Here is a 27022-nt window from a genome sequence, read left to right as displayed (position 1 = left end):
GTCTACAACCGAAGCAGTTAATACTCCGGCCTCTCAACCTCCCTTGTTAGCCATGAACGCACCAATGCCATAATTAGTTTAATTTAGTTTCTTTATAATGCATCAGTAATGTAATTACTATTTGGTGAACTGGTGATGCAAGAAAAAAGGGGTCTTTTTGTAATTTTGTATCACCTTCTCCGTCTTTTGTCTTTTAATTTTATTGAGTGACCAATGAAACAGCACAACCCAAACATAAAACATGCATATACAATAGCTAGCTATACAAGGATAGGATAGGTCCATGTTATCAACTATCAGGTTCAACCGTACAAACACCAAACATTTACCTTGTTACCTTGGTCTCACACAACACTAGTACATATCAAGGCATCACCATCGTCTTCGCTTTATTATGGTATCTTATTTACATGTCAGGCTGCTCAAACATATTTAAAATAAAACCACCATTAGTATTCTTGTCCACATTCACCTTGAACTTCTCGTCCTTGCTACCCCGCCTCAGTTTCAGAAGTAAATTGTATTTCACTATATCCTTGACAACCTGCAAATACCCAAAAAGGGGCTCCCTCTGTTACGATAAACCAGCAAATTCAACAATAATTACATCATCATTCTAGTGTCTTGAGGACGCCCACGAATTGGCAGGGTAGAAGGGTCGGATATACACAGTTTTACCTCTATGTTAGTCTGCTAACAAAAGACACGGCTTGTTTCCATATGAAACATAATGAAATTTGTGTAAAGAATTGCATCTACGTATGCTACTTCACTATTAAACTAACACAGCTAATATAATGAGCCATGTTAGACAATCAGCACAAAAAAGGGAAAAAGTACAGGGAATATAAAAGGCTAAGTTTGTGTTGAAATTTAGAGAAGATGAAAATCTCATAGAGGAGAGATGCAAGTCTCGTACTTCCCTAAATATGGATTAAACTTCATCACAGATATGGGCTGTGTATGTTGCAGAAGCCAGAAGCTAGATTGTTTGGATTTTGCTTTTATTTTTATTTTTTAGATATTTACATTTCCTTTTTGTTCGGTTTTCATTTGGCTGCTTTGGTGCTGGTTCTTTGAAATGGTACCATGTCTAATTCCTTTCTGGTGCTGTAAGTTTTCTTACAGCTTCTTAGCTTTTACCCACAAACTAAAACTATTTACTGAAGAAAATGAGAGAATTAAAATCCAAAAAGAACACAGAATACAACCTCTGCCTCAGCTTGTAGGATCTCAAGAAGTTTGTAGGGGAACAGAGAATTAGACCTTTGCTGGATAGCAGTTACAGCATGATTAGCAGCATCTTGAACTTCAGGATCATGGACTGGTACTTTATGCCAACCAAATCCATCTGCTTGAGAAGTCAGGCCCATCTATTAGTATAATGACATACAATCGATGGGCAAATGATAGTGTTTGACATCCGAATGCGGAAAAAAAAAAAACGACAATCATTCAGAGCAAATTTTTTAGCAACAATAGCAATGGGATAACCTTGTCCAGCATTCCCAACCACACTACCATACGCAAAATCAAGAATTTTCTAGCTAATCAGTTATGCAAGCACAGACCAGAACTAGTTAACAAAGAATGCCAAACTCTAAGTCTCTAGTCTAAAGATACATTGTCAACTCTTCTTCGTGCATCCTAATACGACGTTGAAAAAAGTGCAGCAGTCAAGGTATCAATCAATTTTCGGAACTTTATTAGACATCATGTTTCAACAAACCAGGAATTCGCTAAGTATTTATTGGGTGACGACTGAAATAGTCTTATCAAACAATCCCGAGAAAGATTTCCACTTTTTATTAGTTTGCATAAAAAGGATGCACTTCATATCATAGAAATGCTCGTCATCTATACAAACAGTTACAGATTACAAATTGCTGCTGATCCATGTGTTAGGATACAACCATCCCTTAGAACACTAACCATTGTTGTCAGAATCCCGATTTGATCCTATGATTCTACAATTTTACGATCCAAAAATGCTTGACCGATCCCGAATCCCACGATTCTATCATGTTTGTAGAATCTTACGATCCTATCTATTTGAAATTTTCTAGAGGTAGGATCATAATACGATCTTACGATTCTACGATTCGACTCCATAGTAAACATATTAAAATATATTTTTATATAATGACATCGTAAAATCTAAATTTCATGCAAGTTGTAGAAACATGTTCATGAAATGATACTAAACTCATTAAATATCGATATTTTGTGTATAAATAAGTATTTTGATCTTCAATTATATATTTTTACCAAATAAAAAACTATATTTTGTGAATTTGTAGAATCTTACGATTCTACGATCCGATTCTACCGATTCGATCCTACCCTCCCCATCGATTCAAAGTAGAATCCCGATCCTAACAACATTGACACTAACTACCATCCGAATCATGTGAACATCACAATAGGGGAAAAAAAACAGTGCCTAGAAGAACACAGAATAGTACACTTTAAAAAGCTTTTTACCTCGCACAAATCCGAGGTCAGAAGTCGTAAAATGAATGTCCATAACGCGCTTAAATTCCTGGAGCTGCTTAAAGTTCATCCAAGGCTTGACCCAAACCTTTGCTTCATAGACTGTCTTTTTGCCAGCATCAACCGCCTCCAAAGTAAGATGGTATAGTTTACCAGCGACCACCTGCTCTTTTGCCTTCAGCACCCTCCCAAACTTAAGCATGGCATTCTGTAAAAAGAATTAAAGAAAACAAAGGAAAATCAAAATATAGTGTAATAAGTTAAAGGAGATACTAGCACTACAACGCATCAAGATTCAAGAGAAAGAGTAAGACCCTGTTCTTTCAGACTTAACTAGTGTATATCCCGTGCGAATGCACGGTATTTTAGACCGTATTGCATAGAGATGTTAGAAATTACAGTCATCATTTTTTACTGAAATTTGTTATCGTATTTCAATGCATTTTTAATTTAACGTTACAATCTACATTGTTAATGTGTAGTGTTAAGACGTTAAAAAGATTTAAAAAAAAAAAAAAAAAAAACACTTTACCCCGAATAACATTGACAATTTAAATGAAAGTACTTTTGAATTTTTAAAAATATTGTAATTTAGGAAAATAAGTCTCCATATTTAGCATTTAGTGTCACATATCAAATCTAAAAAAGTAGGTGGGTGAAAAAATAGGACTAATTTATTGTTAAAAATAATAATCTAGAAAATTCTTGAAAGATTAAGATAGTTTGCAAAGCCATTAGAATAATCTAGAGAAATGAAGAAATTAACAACTTAGCAATTGTCTCTAGAAGGTTCCCATACACTACTATAAATATGGGTGTAGGTTCTTTTGTAATGTGTGTAGCCATGGCTCCAAACATGGAGCTAATAGGTCTCACCAATACCGTCTCCCCCAAATATCATGTAATATCAAACAATTCAATATATAAATAAAATCATCCATGTTGAGAATATCGGGCTCACAATACTTCCGCTGCAAAAATTCCAACATTTATAGCCCATGAATTCTATAGTTTGACACCCAAAAGTGAAGCCCAATTCTAAGTGGGAAAATTTAGGCGGGAAAATATTGAGATTGGTTGATTCTCTTAGTAGTAAGGGGAATTAAAATTCAATTCAAACCAGGTCCTCTTCATTCATTTTTGTTTTTCAGTTCATTTCAGAAAGTTTCGGTTCAAAAGAAGAGGGCTTAAGCGACCCCATCACAAGTGCAAAATAAGTACGCTTACCATTAAAATCAACTTACAATAAAAATAAAACTAAACCCCAAAGCAAGCAACAATGGATATAATCAAAGAAAACTTGAGTTTCCCATGTAACTAACACACAAGAAGTACTTTTTTTTTAGCATGTAATGATCAAAGCTTCCCCCAGAACACACACATTCATCAACTAATCCCCGAACTACACAATAATGATCCTACTATCAAATTTTGACGTTCACAATTGGTCTAATTCATGGATCAATCCTTCAATACTCACTGTACCTAATCACATACACATATATGTATATATATCCAAGTATCCAACAATATAAACAAAGATGGTTTCAACAAAATCCATAAAAATTAACAAAATCAGGAGAAAATTGACAAAATCCATACAGTTCTTTTGTTGTGTTCCTGAACAGCAAAACGAGCGATAGATTGGACTTCATCGGAATTGCTGAAATCGTAGGTTTGACCGCCAAGATTCTCCAATCGAACAATTCCGAATTCTCTGCAAAACCCTAATTCGGAAATTGACCCGATTAACAGTACAATTACGAGCATGGCAGTGCTAACAAACGAAGCTGATGATTTAGGATTCATGATGATTCAATAATCTCTTAACTCTCTTCGATTTCTTTGGGGTTTCGCCAATGTTTTTGTTTGCGTGTGCTTGCTTCATTTATAAACGGTTGCTTCAACTGGGGTACTTGATATTAACAGTTGAGTCATCACTCATGCGTGGCCTTGTCTTTTTTCAGTTTGATACTCAAGTTTTTCTATTAACAATTAAAAAAAATTTAAAATATATTGTTATATACTCCTAAATTTTTTCGTTTTCTAAGGTGTAACTCTCGTTTTTTCACAAAAAAATTTTGACTAGCAATAATTCTTTGTAACGAGTTCAAAAAATGGTAATTTTTTTCCAGACCAATTATCTCGTCAAGACGTTGAATATGAAAAAACAATTCACCGCTTTTTGAACTCGTAACCGGTAGTTATGGTTGGTCAAAACTTTTTTAACGAATAAACTTTGACCGACCATAATTCCCGACTACGAGTTGAGACGTCGGTGAATTCTTTTTCAAACTGAAGACGTCTTAAAGACGGTTAATTTGGAAAAAAAAAAGTTTATCGTATTCTGAACTTATAGCCAAGAGTTATTGACGATTTGGCGGTCAAAGTTTTTTGCAAGAAAAGAGGGGTACATCTTAGAAAACGAAAAAGTTCAGGGGTACACGAGAAAATATCCCAAAAAAAAAATATGATTTTTTTATCCGAATGCGATCCGAAATTCGATTAAAATATCTGAATATCTAGATACCATTTAAATTGGATATCCGATCCGGTTTTTTCCGATTAAACTGGATCGTATGTGGATTGAGAAAAATTAAAACCGATTATCCAAATTCGATCCGAATTTTACGAAACTTGAAAAAAAGAGGAAAAATTTAAAGACAAACCACGAGACACATTATACTATAATAATAACAGTTTTATACACACTAGGTTTAAACCCGTGAAATTCACGGGCACTGTTTTCAAAATTTTACATAAATCTATCTATATATATATATATATATATATATATATATATATATATATATATATATATATATATATATATATATATATATATATATAAGAGAGTTTTTACGAGCGATTTTAGGCTGTCCACATCATCACAAATTAATTTAGGAAAGTTTTATAAATAATATTTTTGATGTAAAAAATAAAGTGGTAAATCTTTTAATTACTATAATAATATATATTTCTTATTTTATAGGCAAGCGATGTTTCTAATTTATATATAAAAACTTTTACATTTCATTTGACAAAATAATGTCGGTAAAAAATTATGAAAATAATATAATTAGATTCGTGGTAAGAAATGCTATCATTAGAGTATAGATTTCATATAATTTGCACATATTTAAGATGATGCACTTCTTAATATTTTATACGTTCTACATTGAACATATAAATATTAGGATTCTTCCACATCGAGAGATTAACATAAGGTGAACTGATCCTATGATTATAAATAGAAGCCATCCTTGGAAATCAGATATCAACCCAAAATCTTTTGAGTCTCTCAAGTATTGTCTTAGAGATTTCGTAAGAGTTAAGAGTTTGTATCATTATCTCCATAATATGATATAAAAAATAATGTGGAGGATGTTTTAATTATTATAATATATATTTTCTATATTATATTCAGTGATGTTTATAATTTTTATATAAAAACTTTTACATTTCATTTGCAAAAGTATCGTTAAAAAAATTATGAAAATTATATAATTAGATTCGTGATAAAAAAAATGCTATCATTAGAGTATAGATTTCTTATCATTTGCACATATTTTAATTATGATAAAAAGAAAAAGAAAAAAAACGTATGAACATAGTATAGTATTAATCGGGTTGGATATCGAACTAGGTGCGAAAAAAGATGGTGTACTTCTTACTTCTTAGTATGTTATTTGTCCCACATTAATAATTAAGGTGTTTTTAATATTTAATGTATAAATAGTACAATTGTCGCGTATCGGAAAATTACCATAAGATGGGGTGACCCTATGATATAGTTAAAAAAAAATTATGAAAACAATATAATTAGATTCATGGTAAAAAAAAAAATGTTATTATTGGAGTATAGATTTCATATTATTTGCATATATTAAAGATGATATACTTCTTAGGGGTCGTTTGGTTCGAGATGAAGGAATGAAATGGAACGGAGTATGATATCACAGATGTATGAGATTCCAACTCTATTCCATCTCAAAGTTGTTTGGTTCAATCTAAATAAGTAAGGGGAAGGAATGACGTTTATTGAAGGGGAAAAGGTGGGTGTGAGTTTCCAAGGGGTTGAGACTGAGTTAGAATCTATTGAGTATCTAACTCCTCTAAAATCACCCAACCAAACACTTGAATAGATTCAATCAATTCCATTCCATTGCAAACTAGCCAATCAGGCACCCATTAGTATGTTATATGTTCCACATTGAACGTATAAATAATAGAATTGTCCCATATCGAAAGATTAGCAAAAGGTGGGGTAAACCTATGATTATAAATAGAAGGCATCATTTGAACTTATATATCAATCCAAAATCTTTTGAGTCTCTCAAATATTATCTTAGAGAGTTCTTAAGAGTTTATATCATTATCTCCATAATATGATATTAAAAATAATGTGGAGAATGTTTAGTTCTTACAATATTACTTTCCAAACATTAAAAATGATGATGTAGACGCTCTAAGATCGCTCGAAAAAACTCTCTTATATATATATATATATATATATATATATATATATATATATATATATATATATATATATATATATATATAGTGTCAAGTTCTCCTAAGTCCCTTATATTTTTTGAGTCCATAAGTCCCTCCCACAACCCTTAGATCATGCATGGTGGAAGGTTGAGATTGAAAGCAAAAAACACACTTAACACTAATTAATTCACTTCTCTCTCTAGTTTTAATAATACATTCACTAATTCATTATCATACACAATTAACACCATATTTTGTCTTATACTTCAAAGTTTATGAAAATTTTGATAACATTTTTCCTGTTTCGGTTTTTTTCGTTTTTTTTTCGAGACAAGTTTTCGACATTTTAGGATTTTACGAGTGTAATTCTAACAGCAAAAAGTGTAATTTTAAGGAATATTTTCGAGAATTTAGCGTTTTACAAGTTTAACTTCAATCTTTTCCGAGTGATTTTAACGAATAATATTTTGAATTTTTGTCATTTTATCACAAGTTATTGTAATTTAGCATTTTACGAGTGTTATTTTAATGACAAAAAGTGTTATTTTAGTTCAGGTAATTGTAATTTCAGTACAATGAGATTGTTATTTTTAGTCAAGGAGAATGTAATTTTAGTTCAGAAAAGTGTAATTTTAGTCCAGAAAAGTATAATTTCAGTCCACTGAGAATGTAATTTTAGTCCATTGAGAGTGTAACATTAGTCCGATGAGAATATGAGAATATGACCAAGTCCATAGAGAGTGTAACATTAGTCCAATAGTAGTAAGTGTAATTCTAGCAGAAAAAGTGTAATTTTAGCCGAAAAAAGTGTTATTCTAGCAGAAAAAAGTATAATTTTAACAGAGAAAAGTGTAATTTTAGCGAAGAAAAGTGTAATTTTAACAGAAAAAAGTGTTATTCTAACAGAAAAAAATATAATTTTAACAGAAAAAGTTGTAATTTTAATGAAGAAAAGTGTAATTTTAACAGAAAAAAGTGTAATTCTAACAACAACAAAAAGTGTAATTTTAGCCGAAAAAAGTGTTATTCTAGCAGAAAAAAGTATAATTTTAACAGAAAAAAGTGTAATTTTAATGGAGAAAAGTGTAATTTTAAAAGAAAAAGGTGTAATTTTAATGGAGAAAAGTGTAATTTTAACAGAAGAAAGTGTAATTTTAATGGAGAAAAGTATAATTTTAACAGAAAAAAGTGTAATTCTAACAACAACAAAAAGTGTAATTTTAACAGAAAAAAGTGCAATTTTAATGGAGAAAAGTATAATTCTAACCGAAAAAGTGTAATTTTAATAGGAAAAAGTGTAATTTTAACAGAAAAAAGTGTAATTTTAGCTAATAAAATTGTAATTTTAACAAAAGTGTAATTTTAGCTAACAAAAGTGTAATTTTAACCGATAAAAGTGTAATTTTAACAAAAAAAAAGTGTAATTTTTACAAAAAAAAAAGTGTAACTTTAACTTTAAAAGAGATAAGTCTTGCTTGTGACGGGCTAATCCCGTCACAAGCTTGTGACCTCTCTTTGATGAAATTTTGTGAAAATTTAAAACAAACTACTGAAATAGTACATGTCTCATAATAACTGTTTTTTGGATCAAACTATGATGATTATGTCGAGAGAATCCTTAACTCATTTGATTTGATTTTGTAGACATGCAGTGAAATGGTGATAATGTGAAACGAGATCTGAAAACCGTAGCACCCACAATACTTCCAACAACACCTAAGTAAACAATTTTTTTTTATAAACATCAAATTTTAAACATTAAAACACGAAATTTACAACCAAAAAAAATAAATAATAATATGTAGATCTGAACAGAAACTGAAAAAAAAAAAAAAAAAAAGTGAAACGAGATCTGAAAACCGTGTTCACCGACAATACCTCCAACAACACCTACGAAAACAAATTTTTTTTTTTAAAACACAATCTTAAACATTAACACACGAACATAAAAAAAATGTAGATCTGACGGAGAACTCACAAACAAAAAACGAAAAATAAAGGAAAAAAAAGGCATTTGAACGACTTAGAGAAGAAAGAAGAAAAAAGAGAGGAGGAAGAGAGGGCAGGCGGCGGCGACGTAGGCGGCTGCGACGTAGGCGGCTGCGACGTAGGCGGCGTGAGGGTGGTGTGGTAGTGGTGTGGTGTAGGTGGAAGGAGATAGATGATGGATAGTGGGTGGTGGTCGCTGTGGATGGTGTAGGTGGGTAGTGGGTGGTGTAGGTGGAAGGAGAGAGATGATGGTGCGTGGTGGGTCGTGGTGCGGTGGTAGCAGTGTTGTGGGTAAGCGGCGGTCGTGGCTGGTGGGGCCACGGCAGCCACGGCAGGCGACGGAGGTGGTTGGTGGTTTTATAGGCGTGGGGGAGAAGAGGAGGCGTGTATGGGTGGGTGGCGGTGGCCACGGGGGTGGGTGGTGGCCGTGAGAGTAGGCGGCGGTGGGTGATGGGGTTGGGTTGGTGAGGAATTTATTTGGGTTTTGAATTTATTTGGGTTTTTGAGAGAGGGTGGAGAAATGAATTATGTGAATGAGAGATAAGTGAGTGGAAAAATAAATTATATATAGTAGATTAGTGTTTGATTAATGTGGGTTAGTAAAAGTAGAGATGGAGAGTGTTTAATTAGGATTAATCTCCTTTTTTTTGCTTTCAATTCTTGCCCTTCATCTTTCCCATCTAATGGTCCTCAAGAGGACTTATAGACTCAAATGTAAGAGGAGGACTCACTTGATCTTAACACTATATATATATATATATATATATATATATATATATATATATATATATATATATATATATATATATAGGGGCGAGATCAGTCATTTAATCGACTTACGGTGCGAACCGTACGAACTAGCTTCAACCCAGATTTTTTTTTTTTTTTTTTTCAGATACACTTTATTTCTCTACTAGATACACCTCTTATTCAGATACATTTTTTCTAACATACACTTTTTCCACACTAAAATTCTAGATGCACTTTTACACTTTTTAACAATAATTTTTTTGGGAGTTTTAAGACTAACTCCGAGATACATTTTATACTATTTGCGGATACATTTTATATTATTAGCGGATACACTTTGTAGAAATTGTTAAAAGTTTTAACACTAACTCTCGGATACGTTTTATATTTTTTGCGGATACATTTTATATTTTTTGCGGATACACATGACATTAAAGCCAAATACACATTATAATACTTCTGGATACACAAGTTCATACGTCCGGATACGCATCGTATTAATACCAGATACACATGGTTATACTGCCGGATACACATGTATCCCGTATTAATACCGTGTGTATCTGGGTTGATATTTTGTGTATCCACTGCCCACCATCACCGCCGCCACTGCCACCATCGCCACACAAGACACGCGGCCCCACCACCACCGCCCTCATCACCACCACCACCGCGCCCCACCATCGCCAACCAAACCACCGTCAGGGGATCTCTGGGAAGCCGACATCACCACACTTAAGCCGGCAGACCAACATCGGCGACTCCTCCGCCACAAACACCGCCCTCGACTAGTCATACGACCTATTATCCACAACAGTGCGACACTATCACGCACAATAACCCCAAAATACGACCCAGATCTAACAACTATGGCCCAATCCATCCGATCCCTTATTGCTACAAGAAGGAACCACAAATTTTTCGAAAAAATTATTACTACCTAGTCGGAAAATTCCCAGATCTAACAACTTAAAAAAACATTATATTCTGATTCTGATTTTTGATGAATTTGTGGATCCACTGGTGTTGCAAGCCATATGAATTCTATATGCATTCTTGCACCAATGTGAATTCTATTTGCATTTTTGCACCAATGTTCACCAGCACAATATCGACATATTGAATTAAGAGCAACTAGACCATCGAAATGTACGTGTCAGGTACGGATCATGTGAAAAGGCCACGCCGTTCCTTAGATTTTGGGTGGTTTGATTATAGTTTTTGTGACGGCGACGGATCTGGGTTTGGCGTCCTTGATGTCTGAACAAGATCCATGCCTCTCTCTCCACGATCTACCCAACTTGAAACTCGAAAATGGAAGATAAAATTAAGGTCTGGGTGTGGTTAGAAACGACGGCAACATCGTCATCAGTGTCGACGGCGTGATTTTCTGGCGAGGGCTGGTAACATGTACTTTTGTGGGTTAGTGCTTGTATGTCGGGGTGAGAAGAAAAAGATACGGGAGTATATTGAATATATTGGGAAATGGTCTGGGTTGGTAATTGGTAGAGATTTAAATCTTATCCTTTGAATTGTTTGATCTAGTGGCTGGGAGAGAGTTCGTACGGTTCGTATTATAAGATAGTTCGTGACGGATCCCGATTCTATATATATATATATATATATATATATATATATATATATATATATATATATATATATATATATATTCTCATTATTAATTGGGTTGGATGTCGATTTGGGTGCGAAAAAGATAGTGTATTTCTGACAATGTTATTTGTTCCATATTGAAAAATGATGTAGGTGTTGTTGATATATAATGTATAAATAGTCGAATTTTCCCACATCGAAAAATTACTATAAGGTGGGGTGAACCTATGATTATAAATAGGAGTCATCTTTATAACTTAATATCAACCAAATTTTTTTTGAGTCTCTTAAGTATTGTCTTACTAGAGATCTTTTATTAGAGTTTCTATTATTATCTCTTTAATAGCAAAATTTATTTATTATTTATTTTCTCGCATAATCAATAAACGGTAGACGTGTATGTATTTATCATTTTCTTTGAAAGAGATATTTTAATCATATGTAAACAAATGATTAGATGTAAACATTAATGTTTTATAATATTTTTTTCATTATAACCAATTTGATTAACCCGTTGCAACACACAGGTTTTCAACCTAGTATTATAATCATAGTGAAGATATTGTGCTCATTATCGAGACACAAAATATTCAACTATACATATTAAGAGTTTGGGTTGGTTTTTAACTAATGTCAAACTATACATTCAACTTTTAATACTTTCTATATACAAAAAGTTTAGCCTAAACACTTTGACTTCACATGAATCATGAATCTCGAGCAACCGAACTTCCAAGAGAGTGTCTCACTGAACTTACAGAGCTAGAGACTACTCTTTCATATTTTGTTGTGCGCTTGATTTAATTCTTTTAGTTAATTTTCATTGCGCCAAATCAACCCTTTAATTTAATTGTTATTTTCTTAATAAGTGTAATTATTTTTTTATTCATAGTTCGTACCTATTTAATTCCTCATAACAACATTTTAAAACGACATGTTGAAAAAAAAAAAATCCAAAATCAAAAAAATTAGGTTAAAAACTTAAGTTTGATTTTATTTACTGAAACATTGACATATACGAAGTATCAAATAACATTATTGCATGAGGCAACATTATTTTATGACGATCTTATTGCATAAAAAGGCAACTCTTTTACTACCATGCATCAAACAAATACCCGTAGTTTTCTTATCAAATTGGATCGTCTTACCGGGTAAAACCAACTTACACCATAATTTGTGGAAATTCAAATATATATAAGAAAATATATAACATTATGAATAACTAATTTCGTAACAATTATTCCAGTAAGTGAAAACATTAAAGTAGGAAACTAAATTAAGACAAATCTATATGCGAAAAACCAAAGATCATAGGAGTAGAAAAAATCCAAAAAAAAAAAAACACTTATCTAACTACCACCTCAGCGTCACAAACATAAGAATATTGAAACCCAGAAGCGAAAAACATGATCGGTTTCCTGCTACCATTTATATTTCTCTTAGGATAGAATATTGATCGCCGGCGAGTATCATCTCTAATGCATGTTAGTTGCTCAAATAATCGGTCTCATTGAGTTTTCGTACCTTGATGTACACAAATTACGGTGTTTATGATTACTGTACTGGTAATTAATTTTATTTTGGACTAATAATTTTTTAATAATAGGTCTCATGAGAGACCGTCTCTCATTAATTTAGTGGGAGACATAATAGGGAAACAAAAAATTCGGTGGGTCCCTCACCCCATCATGTGAGCACTCTCTCAATAAAGCTATTGAGAGACCGTCTCTCCGAAATTTTTGTGATTTTTTAATTTCTGAAGGCTGATTGAGGTTGATGTGGCAAATCTGGCAATGCCCCTATTTATACTGAATTTCGTAGAGCATTTCTTGGGATATCTTCTAAAGATCATTTTTATCTCTTATGATATTTTGGGTCGATTATTTTGTAGTAATGATCAAAAAGATAATTTTCAAAGATTACTAAATTATCATTATCATACTATAGAATCTTGGAAGTAGTTAATTGCAATCCTAATTTATAACTAATCAAGAAAAATTATGTTACGTAACCAAGTTAAACTAAGGAGTCGTTTGGTTACCACTTGAAAAACACAGGCATTAGAAAATCCCATGATTTTAAAAAAATAAGGTTGTTTGGTTGCCATTTTTTGGGGAGAATCTAGGAATTGGAACTTCCCAGGAATTTCCAATGCCTACATGATGTGGGAAGTGGCTTACCTACTCCCCCCTTGGTCATTGGAAGTTCCTGTGGAATTTAATTCCTGCATGGGCAACCAAACAAATTTGTCAAATTCACCCGAATTAGATGATGGAAATTAATTCCCATGAATTGCAAGTTCCTAGGAAGTTGAAATTCCTTGATCAACCAAACGACTCCTAACTTGGAAGAAATCTCCATGATTTAAGCAACATTTATTTTGTTTCTATTTCTATTAAACTAGTATAAAGTATAAAATAGAATATTCTATTAAATATAACATATCTTGGACTTTTTCCTCTTCTCATATCTTATTAGTTTATTTTGTTTTTTTGTCATTCATTTTAACCCCACTTATACTTCTGCCACATCAGACCTAGATTAAAATTTGGGATGACACATCAGCACGATTGGCAATTGCATTAGAGAATTATATGATTATACAAGTCAGTAGATACAAAGTAACAAACCTAAACCCTAACTCTCATCTTGCCTCTCCAATCTATTAATCTCTATCGTTTCTTTCATTATTATCTCGCCATTCTCCAACTCATCAGTTATCATTATTCATCACTTCACGAGGCAATTTCTTTCTCTTACTTTATAATTTTTATTTGATGTATTTTCAGTTGATTTTAAAATTTCTTTGCCCAAAAAATTAGTTGATTTTTAGTCGAGATTGATTCATTTGCTTAATAATATTATGTATTTTTTTTAAATCTAACTTTAAGCTATTGTAAATTAGTGCTATTATGTAAACTTTGCGGTTTTATGACTTGTAAATTATGGCAGGAATGAACTGAATTATTTTTTTGAGACAAACAAAACTAGATTGAGGCGCATTAAAAACCGGATCGAATCCAGTTTCCGAAATCTGGATATTCAGATTTTCAGAATCCGGATTTCTAGATATCCGAATTATCCGGACCGGATCTGGATCCTCAATGTTCATAATTTTAAAACTGGTTATGCGATCCGGTTTTGAAATCTGGATCGGATATTCGGTTTTACTCAGCCCTAATATTAATATATATTCCCTTCTAACTAAAATATACACCTTACATATATTAAACAAACATATCTTATAGTGTATATATATATATATATATATATATATATATAACTGGGTTGAAACGCCGTGGATGCGACACGTAGTGTATTCAACCTTAATTACGAGCATTAATTATAACTAATAATGGCCGCATAAATCTCAGATAATAATTAATTATAGTTTAATAAATGTTGTGCATTAAATTACATTAAATAATTACTGTGATTTGATTGTAAATTTACGGAAAAAACATTTTGATAAAAATTCTAAAATGTCAATCATTACATTTATCGAAAAAAAGCTTTCAATTAAATACAATTTCCGTTATTAATTAGGTTGAAACAGTGCGGATGCTCTACCTAGCGTATTCAACCTTAACTATTCACATTAATTACAACTAATCATTAAATATAAACATAATTAATATAGTAAAAAGATGTCTCTCTAGGGTTCTATGAGAGTTCTTGTCTAAGTTTTATCTTCGATCAATCCTTCTCGTTCAAGGCTACTTCTTACGCTCTTGGTACGTAGGCATCTTGATCCTCTTATTTAATTAATTGTCTTTGGCTATTCGGTTTGTGTTAGGATTCTTTTGCTAGTGTTAGGGTTTATCTTGTGTTCTAGGGTTGTTGCTCGCTGCTTCTTCGCTTCTTTTGTGTTGGTTACTGGGTGATATCGTATGGAGAAAGGGAATTGTAGCAAGGGAAAGAAGGTAATGAGGGGATTCGAATCTGAGGATGCATGGGTGTTCGATTGGGATATTAAAGAGGTAGAACCTAAGGGAATAAACTCAGAAATCATACTAATTGGTCATATATGGGCATCACGTACGATTAATGTACGAGCTGTTATTGATACGATGATCAGGTTGTGGAATCCTAAGGGTAAATTGATCGGTAATGTGTTGGACGCGAGGGAGAATATGTTTGTTGTTCAGTTTAATGATGTTCGTGATAAACTAAAGGTTCTTGAAGGATATTCGTGGCACTTCAATAAGTTTGCTTGGTGTTTAATGAGCCTTGTACAGAAGGGAAGATGACGGATACTCTGCTATATCTTCTTCCCCTTTGGGCGCGTGTAATACCCGAATTTTTGGGACCCGCAAAAGTACCTTGGGATGCGTGAGGTGACCTCAGGACCGGAGGAAAACTACTCGGAAGTAAGGGATGACCGTACACTAGACCAAATGTGACCTAGACTAGACCTAGTGGGGCCGCATTGGACCGAGTAGAGTGTGTCTTTTGTACAATTTGTGTGTCCTTTATTATCGTTGCATAATACGAGTCGTGTTGCATCATATTAATGTCGAGAATTGTGGTGAATATCGCATATTGTCGGAATGCATTATAACATGATATATTTGGGATTGACTTTAAGATGAGTCACATAATCGTTGTCGTAGTTCATATTACATATATGGTTGTTGTATTACATTAGAGATGTTGGTGGTGTCATTATGATTGTTATGGAGACGTAAGGCGGTTGGGAGACCGTCTTACGCTTGAGTCGCCCCTTAGAGCTTTTCACTCTAAGGGGAATGTGCACATTAATGGCTTGAGTACCGGAGGGGGGGGGCTCGTATGGTTGAGGCACGACGTCTGGAAGGGGATCCGGTTGACTTCCGGATCCGGTACCATGGGCGTGTCCCGAGTACCTATTTGTGTGGTGTGGTGTATGGGCATGTCCTTGGCACCGGTGTGATTGTGGGTACGGCTGGGCGTGTCCCGATAGCGGCGTGGTGTTGTATAATCATGGGTTATGCATTTCCTTTTCATATTGCATACTTAAATATTGCATCGTGTTCTATGTTTATTTATCGAAACTGACATGTTTGGGTTGTGTGTAAATTGTCACCTATTTTCGGAGTGGCCTGTGTCGATCTATATGATATTTCCGGTCATATGAGGAGCAGGTTGAGTACAAGTTGATTTGGTTTCATGCGGGAGACGGGACGAGCTTCAAACTTGGAGTTGAGTCGCCATGAGATAGTTGGCATAGTTTTCTTTAGAGAGTCGTAGTAGTATGACTTGTATTCTTTATTATTCATTCATGGTTATGTAATTCATTAAATACTTTATTTATATTAAATGTTTCTTAATTGCAACTCCGATTTACTGCCTCGGGAAACCAAGATGGTAACATCCTCCCATTATCTTGGTCGGGTAAGAACAGTGGTGGAGCTAGGGGGGCTAGCAGGGGCGGCCGCCCCCCTGGCGGATGAAATTTTCGAAGTTTTTAGTTATATTTTTTGAAATTTTTTCGAGGGCACCTTATGAAATTAGTCGTTCGCCCCCCCTAAAATTTTTCGCCCCCCTAAGTTCAAATCCTGGCTCCGCCACTGGGTAAGAAGGGGGTGTTACAGCGCGTATCTATGATCTCCCTCTCAGAGGTCGTACAAATGAGGAAAATTCGCCACGATTAGGAGAACAATTGGGGAACTTTGAAGTGATTAATGAAGCCCTTTTTCTGGAGATGGAAAGGGCAGTTCGCCTGCGGATTTTGCATGATATTCGTCAATCTCTGAAACGTTTGGATGAAATTCGCATGCCTAATGGGAGTATTTTGACGTTTGATATAAAGTATGAACGATTATCAATGTTTTTTTATGGATGTGGGGTGTTAGGGCATAGGGAGAAGGATTATTGATGTGTCGTCTAACCATCAAACAAATTTATATCTCAACTAACTTAGTAAAGCAAGCAAGTAGAGGTCGAACTCAAAGGATGGGGGTATTCAAATCATTCAACCAATTTGTAGTTGTGCTAGGGATGTCACAATTAAAGGAGGTTTGTAGTCTAAATTAATCCAAAGCACGTAAATAACAAGAACTAAATCAACAAGAAGGAAAACACTAGGGTGTGATCATGGGATCATAGGGGAAATCAAATGATAAATCCAAAGGTATGAGTCTAGGCTTGGTTAAGGTCATGGTAGAGTAGAGCCGGAACTTTTGGTACTGCGGCTCATAGGTCGAATCGGGTTAGCTTCCACGTATACCCGGTTTTCCCATAACTTAGTGCATGGTTTAACAATTCCCGAGGCTTCCGATCTTTCGAGATTCATTGAATAGGTAGAGATTAATGTAAGGGTTCACAAGTCAAGCAAGCATTTTATCAAACATAACATGTGCACTAGACTAGAACTTACAACAACAAATTTAATCAACCAAATAACCCATGAATATGGGATACCCTCTAATCATTCCCCTAATCCCCCATTAACCCTAGCTACAAGACTACTCACTACACATCATGGTTACCATGCTAACAATGGTGTCAAACATCATAAAACAAGTAAACATGATGATTAAGCAAGGTAATAAACAAAGGATTAACAAGAGAGAGATAAAGAAAATATACCAACAAATTAAAGAAAAGATGAACATAAATAAGAAGGATCCTTGAATGAAGATGAAGACTTGTCACCAATCTTCAATGCAAAACTCAAGAAATCCAAATGTAAACTATTGAAAGTGTACATTCCAAGAACAATAAAGAGGTTTTGAAGAAAAAGTAATGAAAAACCAAATCGAAAAGAAGAAAAATAAAAAGAAAAGAATTTTTTTGCTTATTGTTTTAGAAAAACATGAGCAACATCTCTTGCACATCATTAAGAGATAAGAAAAAGTCGTTGCTAATAAAGGGTTTGATGTTTTGCAAGTGAGTTTGGTTTTGAAAGCTTGTATTGGTTGAAAGGTGATCACTTCACCATTTTGAGAAAAGCCCATTTGTATATTTGGATTTAGTAAGTTGGTTAGGTAGTGCACAACTACTCGATTTTAGGTCCACATACCAAAATCGGCACTTGTGCCAATCCCTTCTTACCTAGTCCTAAGCCCCAATACAACCCACTTACCTCTTTAATATTTACATTTCTCTTGTGGTTGTAGGATGAAGTATAGCACATTAGAATGTGGGCATACTTCACAAGTTGTAGTCGGAGAGTGATTTTGGCTACTTTTTTTTTTTTTTTTTTTTTTTTTTTTTTTTTTTTTTTGCAGTCATTTCATTTCATGAAGAAAGGAAACAACAATTTTGCAAAGCTATCACACTAGGTTACAATGCCCAACATTAAGTACACAACCTACCAATCATCTTTTAATTATGAGAATGCTAGTGCATAAGCATTCTCACTGTTACATTATTTTTGATACTATCAAGTATAATGTTAATTGTTGCTTCTTTTTGCCTGAAGATGCGCGCATTCCTTTCCATCCATATTTTGTGGACAGTAGCTGTCACAGTAGTCCTAAACTAGCCAGTTCTCTAATCAGATTTTTTACCATGCTCATAATTCCATTTTAATTCTTCACTCAGATCCTGGTGTTGGTTAAATAAACTCATCCATTACTGTAATGCAGTCAAGATAGCATTGGTAAAAGAGCACCTAAAGAACAGATGAGAAGTACTTTCCTCTACTCTCTGGCAAAGACAACTCCTGCTTGATAGCAAGAAATCCTTCTTCTGCAAGTTATCTACAGTAGAGAGCTTCCTTTGAACAGTTAGAATGTCAATTATTCGATGATTAGGAGCAATTCTAGGATGAAATATAGCAGAAACACATGCATCCTGATCAGAGATCTCCAGCAAATACTCGTAGATGCTCTTAGTTTGCAATTATTTCCAGAAAACTAGGAGGACAAGAGACTTTTTGCAGTATGCACTGAACTGGCTTTTGCTAAGAATATATCACGGGCAGTAAGTATTCCTTTCAAACGTGTTGGATAATAATCCATACTTGCCATATCCCAAATGGTATGTTGTTTTAAGTTATATGCCTTATGCCACTTAGCCCAAAAAACCCCTGAGTCAGTTGATAGTTTCCAGACCCAATGAAGTTGAAATGCTATATTCCAAACCCTTATATTGATGTTGAATCCCCCTTTCTGCCAAGGAGAAAACAAATCTGATCCCAACTTTTAAAGATTAGCTTTCTTTCACCCTCGGTACCCCCAAAAAAAAAAAAAAAAAAAAACAAAAAAAAGAAGAAGAAGAAGAAATTCCTTGTAACACCCCATACACCAAGGTGCTTTACCAAGACCACCTAATGCATGAGAGTGCTACCATATCGGTTACCCGAGGCAATGTATATCAAATAAACCATCAAAAAACGTAATTTAAATAAATAGTTAAAGTGATTACATTAAAACCCAAAACTGCAAAGCATGATACAACTGTTCCAAAAGCCAAACCAACTAAATAAATAAAAATATCTCAACATAACAGCAGAAGACTACTAGCTGACTCGTGGTGGCTCATCCCCAGCTAACCCTCGCGCATCCAAATCATACCTGCTCAATAATTGCTCATCATCCCCGAATGGATCAACACAGTTTTTAAAACAATTAAACGGGGTTAGTTACTGCATACATAATATTAGATAATACAACAACAATACCCAGACACAATTCTCCAACACCATCACATCACCAATCATCTGACTAGCCTGAAGATCTAGCCCTGCTAGATTACTAGTCGCAACCAGTAATCCACTCCGCCAGTGGGGGACTGCAGCCATTCCCACCTAAGCCCCGCTCATATTTACCGAGCGAAAACCCATATTTCTTAATGTGCACATCCCCTCTTGTGGCGAGTTCCACAAGAGGCGAATCAAGAGCATGAAGCCACTCCCGCAAGTGACTCCTCTTAGCCGAGGGCGTACCTCACGAACCACAGACAAACAACAACAACCAATTACAACATCAACAATACCAAAAGCAAATACGATATAATCATATGCCAACAACCAACAACCAACAACTAACAACCAACAACCAACAACCATTTCATAGTCATATATACAATAACCGAGTAGGAACCCTACCTGAAATACAATCACCAAAAAATCGACATAAGCAGCGGATCAAAAGCGTTCCTCTACGAAATCACCTCCTATCAACATATAATCATACAATTACAAACCATCATCAACAATACTCACAAACACCCCAAAATTACCCAATTAGGGTTTAGCCAAAACTAATGAATTAACATAAAAACTGTACTAGGATCTTACCCACAATACGACGGTCTCAACGGTATAAAGAACTCTGTAATCCGATGACACTAGCCCCTTGGATTTGATAGCAATGCGAGAGAAGATTCAACGTTGTTTGTTTTCTCTTGTAAAGGTTTTAGAAAAAAAAAAGGTAAAAGTAAAAGAAACTGATGAAAAATACTTTATATATCATTTCACGCATTGCAATCAAACCCGGCCAAAACCCGTATAAACCAACTTACTCGATCGAGAAACTGAGGTACTCGATCGAGTACCGCCCACTCGATCGAGTTTCCTTTACTCGATCGAGTACCCACCAGGCAGAACACTCTCTAGAACGCAAAACTAACTTACTCGACAGAGTAAGCCTTACTCGATAGAATACCCAACGGCTCATAAATCTGAGGTATTAAAGTCTTCCCTCCTTAAAACGAACTTCATCCCTGAAGTTCAAACCCAACCTATAAAACATGAACTCCTAACACTAACTCCACCAACCTCCACAACATGGCTTACGATATTATATAAACTATATTATAGCCTCTCGACACTAACTCCATACACTACCGAATACAATCCACAAACGCTATTAGCTCCATCTCACTAACATATTATCTACTAGCAAATCCAATATCAAGACAATCCACCAAGCGAGATCAACCACCAAAAGGAATGTTACATTATTCTACCACCCTTAAAATGAACTTCGTCCTCGAAGTTTACTCATACTCATAAACATAATCACCTAAACTATCAACACTATCGAAGTTTACTCACACCCATAAACATTATACTACTACTAGCACTGCCATGACCTTTAATAATATCAACCACAATACAAATCCATCCTTTATTCTCCACCAAGACTCAAACTTCCAAATATATCAAACTTCCAAATATACTGCAACATGTACAACCATCAAACTCTCTTTGTCGCATCCTACTCCTCTTATGATAAATGTTACGTCCTCCTAACCCACTAATACTAGATCCTTAGCTATATCTTTTCATTATCCTCATCACCATCGCATGACAACAATAACCACTTATAACCTCAACACCTACAACCATGCCTATATCCAGGGTTCTCTTTCTCTAACATTTCTCATACCTTAAATCATTCAGCATACCACCTAACCTATGCCACAAAATCCTTGGCATAACTAATACTCCAACTCTTCCACAGTACCACAAGGCGACATACTCCTCTATACATGCGCTTATCTCTATAATCATAACTCATGATCCACAATTGTTACACACACTCTCACTAGATCCTCAAGTTCTCCATTTTATTGCCACAAAACTCATCCATAACTTAACATGATACTAATTCCCAACATCCTATACTAACTGTAACAATAAGTATTACGAACCACTTGTCGCTTCCAGCTCAGCACACATAAGTTCCACAAATTTATTGCCACAACTATGTCAACAAATGTCTCATTTAAAACAAGATCAAAAGTACTCTAACAACCTCTCACAACTGTGTCCCATCAACAGAATATCACTATACTACGACAACAATGACCACATGCGCAACTCTCATCCATATCATACTCTACCCTCACTCCCAAGCCAAAACTAGTAAGAAACATCAATTAACAAAATAACAATCTATATGTCCAAACCGAAACTCATAGGAAACAGCAGTAAACAGACAATATATATCACTGGTATACACTTTCGAAAACTCGTCTTATAAATATCCCGTCTACTCCACCACGACCGATGACGGCATCGCAACAGCGCAACAACAGCCGCACCACGGCGCGAAAGTACCCGCATCACAACACGAAGGACCATGCTCGGATCGCCACCCGAGGCACAATAACCACATCGATAGTCATCGAAACTTATACAACCCCATAAACACTGACTCAGTATAACTTCCTTGATAAGAAAACTTCCTTAAAACCGCTTTACTAGATCACAACGCAACATATTAGATAGAATAAATAGATAATAACCTTATGAATCTTATCCATACTATTACTCATGAGGTAAGAACCTCACACTATCACTTACATATATCATGAATACACATACAAGTATAACTAGCCACTCCAGATCACCAAAATTATCACTTTTTGAATATTATCCCATTAGGTTATCGTACCCAACATATATTACGGAACACTCAGATAACAACTTTATGAGTATCGTATTATACCACTACTCGTGAGGTCAGAACCTCACACAAACACTTACACACACCATAGACCCATAATCGAATCTAACTAGCTAATCCCGATCACATAAGTTACCACCTGTTAATGGGTCTCTCTCACTCAAGCTTAAACGCATATGCCCTACATAACTTATTCTCCCGTCGCATAAATACCACCACCTGGCACATGTAACTATATCATTAATACCCAACTAATAGCAACCGCCTCTTATACCCACATCTTATACTCCCCCGCAACCATACATACCAATCCGACCCCCACAAAATTAACCTCTCTAGGATGGCTATTTTCTCTATTTAACGTCATCCTTAATTACTAGTGATAACATCACAACGCCACCATCTTTCATCTAACAAATATCTTACACTCACCTTTAAACATAACAACTCATTTCTATTTCAGTTAACATTCCAAATTATCAAACAACAAATCCGTTAACAAAATTTACCTGAACATTCATTCCAATTCTATCCTTAATTATATCGTCAACCAACTCACCACCAAAATCTCATATCGTTCAAATACTTTACCAACTTTTTACGTTCCTTAATTCATCGAAACTCATGGCTAACATGTTGTTCTGAAATTCCTATATAACCATTAACTCACAACCTCACATGATGTTATCGTACATCTCCATGATTACTTACTTTCATGCTCCTTAACTCCGATCAACGTTTTCTCAGCTTACTTCCATCCTTCTTTCCCCGTTTTACTCAATAATACCAATTAATAATTCATCTCCATCCTTCTTCTACCTAGCTCTTTAGTAATTAGGTTACCTCCTCGTTGCTCCACAACTCAAATTCTATTAATTCATATCAATATCTTCTCATTCTTTCTTATCACTGATCCTCTCTCATCATTCTACTCACTCACACTTGTCACCATTAAGTCCACACAACCAACGGTTACTTTTCAATTAGTTATATCTTCCTTTCGTATCCCTAGAAAACCAAAAATTCACCTCATACCGTTAATTGCCCAAATAATTACACACTAGATTCACCTCTTAATAATCCAAATTCCCAAACTCAGTCACTATCTACAAACCCACGTCGCGGAATAACTCAATCCAAGTTCACTATATATCATTCTTCTCCATCCTTTTACAACGACCTTCCATTATATATATTCTTAACCAACCCAGTTGTAACTATCTCCTTCCATAAATCCTTAAACATCCCAAGTTACCACCATTCCCATCCCTCATTTCAATCTTTTCATTCTCACGTTCCTTAGACCTACATTATCTCTTGCCCATATTCACTTACTTTTACACTACTCAAACTCTCGATTATATCACTCACCACATCTCACAAATCATGCTCCTTGCCTCGATAAACTCGCCAATCTTCCCTTCCTTTTTTCACTATCCTTCACAACTACATATAAACCATGTCCTCTCCACCAAACTCATAATCATCATAAGGTGCTACTCCTTACATTATAAGATTGGGTAACTTATGCATCAGGACCAACACATATGTAAAACAATGCATAAAGAAGCAAAAGAACATCTTTGAAATAACTATGACATGCAGGGAGGTAAAAAAGATAAGCATAAGACCAATACAGGGGTTACTATATCGAGTACGGCCTACTCGATCGAGCAGGTGAAGATCAGAAGCACGTACAATAAATTACCAGGGCTACTCGATCGAATAAGGGGTACTCGATCGAGTACTAAGAGGTGTACTCGATCGAGTACCCTACGCAGTTCTCAACACTGTCTAATTTTCGGAAAACGATCTTATCTCACTCATTTCTTGGTCATTTTGTGCGTGTGACCTATCGTTAGAATCGTAAGAGAACAAGTTATCACTATAAGTGGAATCACATCGATATCATATATGCATATCAAGTTATAACAGTTTAAAGACAACTTCTCTATAATCGGACAACATAACTACTGGATTTTTCCTTTCTAGAAACTTAAACAACAACAAAGCAAATAAAAGCGACTCGATACTCGTAAAACCAGTATCCCTAACCATATGTTACTATCTACAAAATCCAAAAAATAACATTCATCATGCTCATACAATATTCAACTTATCAAGTATGTACTACCTGCATGTTCTTATAACTTTACGTAAAAAAAATCATAAATATATAACATCACATCCCCTAATCACATGTTACTAATATAACCACAGCATAAATTCACTTCGTCACATGGACATGCTCCAAATATAAATTCCACATCCTCATGCAATTACTACTTCCATCTTTTCCAACCAATTAATCCATTCAACCACACACTTCATCCAACACATGCATATGAAACAACAGTAAATAGGTAGCGATCCTATGACACCCCATAGTGACCGGTTCAAAGTTGTAGGGCGAGTTCGCGACTTTAGGATATTTTCCAAGCCTTTTCATTAGCTCCTAACAACTCCTACCCGGGTTCATTTTAATTTGATTCTCTAAGTTCATTAGGTTCATTAGTTACAGGTTCCAAAATCATCGCTCTGATACCACTTTGTAACACCCCCATACACCAAGATGCCTTACCAAGACCACCTAATGCATGAGAATGCTACCATCTCGGTTACTCGAGGCAATGTATATCAAATAGACTATCAAAGAATGTCCTTTAAATAAATAGTTTAAGTGATTACATCAAAACCCAAAACTGCAAAGTACGATACAACTGTTCCAAAAACCAAACCAACTAAATAAATAAAAGTATCTCAACATAACAGTGGAAGCCTACTAGCTGACTCATGGTGACTCATCCCTGGCTAACCCTTGCGCATCCAAATCATACCAGCTCAATAACTGCTCACCATTCCCAAATGGATCACCACAGTTTTTAAAACAATTAAACGCGGTCCTTATTGCATACATATAAGATAATAGAACAACAATACTCAGACACAAATCTCCAACATTGTCACATCACCGATCATCTGACTAGCCTGAAGGTCTAGCCCTGCCAAATTACCAGTCGCAACCAGTAATCCACTCCGCCATTGGGGGACCGCAGCCGTTCCCACCTAAGCTCCGCTCATCTATACCGAGCGAAAACCCATGTTCCTTAATGTGCACATCTCCTCTTGTGGCGGGTTCCACAAGGGGCGAATCAAGGGCGTGAAGCCACTCCCGCAAGTGACTCCACCCAGCTGAGGACACATCTCGCGAACCACAGACAAACAACAACAACCAATTACAACATCAACAATATCAAAAGTAAATACGATATAATCATATGCCAACAACCAATAATCAACATCCAACATCCAACTACCAACAACCAACAACCAACAACCAACAACCAACAACCAACAACCAACAACCAACAACCAACAACCAACAACCAACAACCAACAACCAACAACCAATAACCAATAACCAATAACCAATAACCAATAACCATTTCATAATCATGTATACAATAACTGAGTAGGAAACCCTACCTGAAATGCAATCACCAAAAAATTGACACAAGCAGCGGATCAAAAGCGTTCCTCTACGAAATCACCTCCTATCAACATATAATCATACAATTACAAACCATCATCAACAATACTCACAAACACCCCAAATTACCCAATTAGGGTTTCACCAAAACAAACGAATTAAGATAAAAACTATACTAGGTTCTTACCCACAATACGACGGTCTCAACGGTATAAAGAACTCGGCAATCCGACGACTCTAGCCCCTTGGATTTGATAGCTATGCGAGAGAAGATTCAACGTTGTTTGTTTTCTCTTGTAAACGTTTTAGAAAAAAGTAAAAGTAAAAGAAACTGATGTAAAATACTTTATATATCATTTCACGCGTTGCTATCAAACCCGGCCAAAACCCGTATAAACCAACTTACTCGATCGAGTAAGTGAGGTACTCGATCGAGTACCGCCTACTCGATCGAGTTTCTCTTACTCGATCGAGTACCCACCAGGCAGAATACTCTTCAAAACGCAAAACTGACTTACTCGATAGAGTACCCAACAGCTCATAATTCTGAGGTATTACATTCCTACTCAACTGATTGAGCTTCGTGATCACCTCTTTAGGGAGAAGAACACTAGAATACCAAAAAGTTTCAATACCAAAGAGGACTACATTAAGAAATCGAAGTTTTCCTGCATAGGTTAACAATTTTGCAGACCAGTGTTGGACTGTCTTCTTAACTTTAAGAAGCAAGGAGTCAAACATATTTATGGAATACCTAGAGGGACCAAGAGGCAGTCCTAAATATTTGAAAGGGAAAAATTAGTACTAGCTAGGATAACTTCCTGATTATCCTGAGAAACTCCACCAA

General features: G+C 35.1%; 1 protein-coding gene across 1 annotated transcript; it reads right to left on the bottom strand.

The window, feature by feature from the left end:
- Nucleotides 1–217: 217 nt before the first annotated feature.
- LOC141586786 (cysteine proteinase inhibitor 12-like) lies at nt 218–4431 on the bottom strand. The gene is made up of 4 exons (XM_074408125.1): nt 4096–4431; nt 2485–2701; nt 1212–1351; nt 218–544 (listed from the first exon to the last, which is right to left on the bottom strand). The coding sequence occupies exons 1-4, from the start codon at nt 4300–4302 to the stop codon at nt 407–409; spliced, it is 702 nt and encodes a 233-aa protein (XP_074264226.1). The 5' UTR covers nt 4303–4431; the 3' UTR covers nt 218–406.
- Between the last annotated feature and the right edge of the window lie 22591 nt (nt 4432–27022).

The sequence above is a fragment of the Silene latifolia genome, chromosome 6, assembly GCF_048544455.1.
Source record: "Silene latifolia isolate original U9 population chromosome 6, ASM4854445v1, whole genome shotgun sequence".
Lineage (NCBI taxonomy): Eukaryota > Viridiplantae > Streptophyta > Magnoliopsida > Caryophyllales > Caryophyllaceae > Silene > Silene latifolia.
Note: the sequence above shows the minus strand (reverse complement) of the source record. Positions and strands in the feature narration are given on the sequence as shown.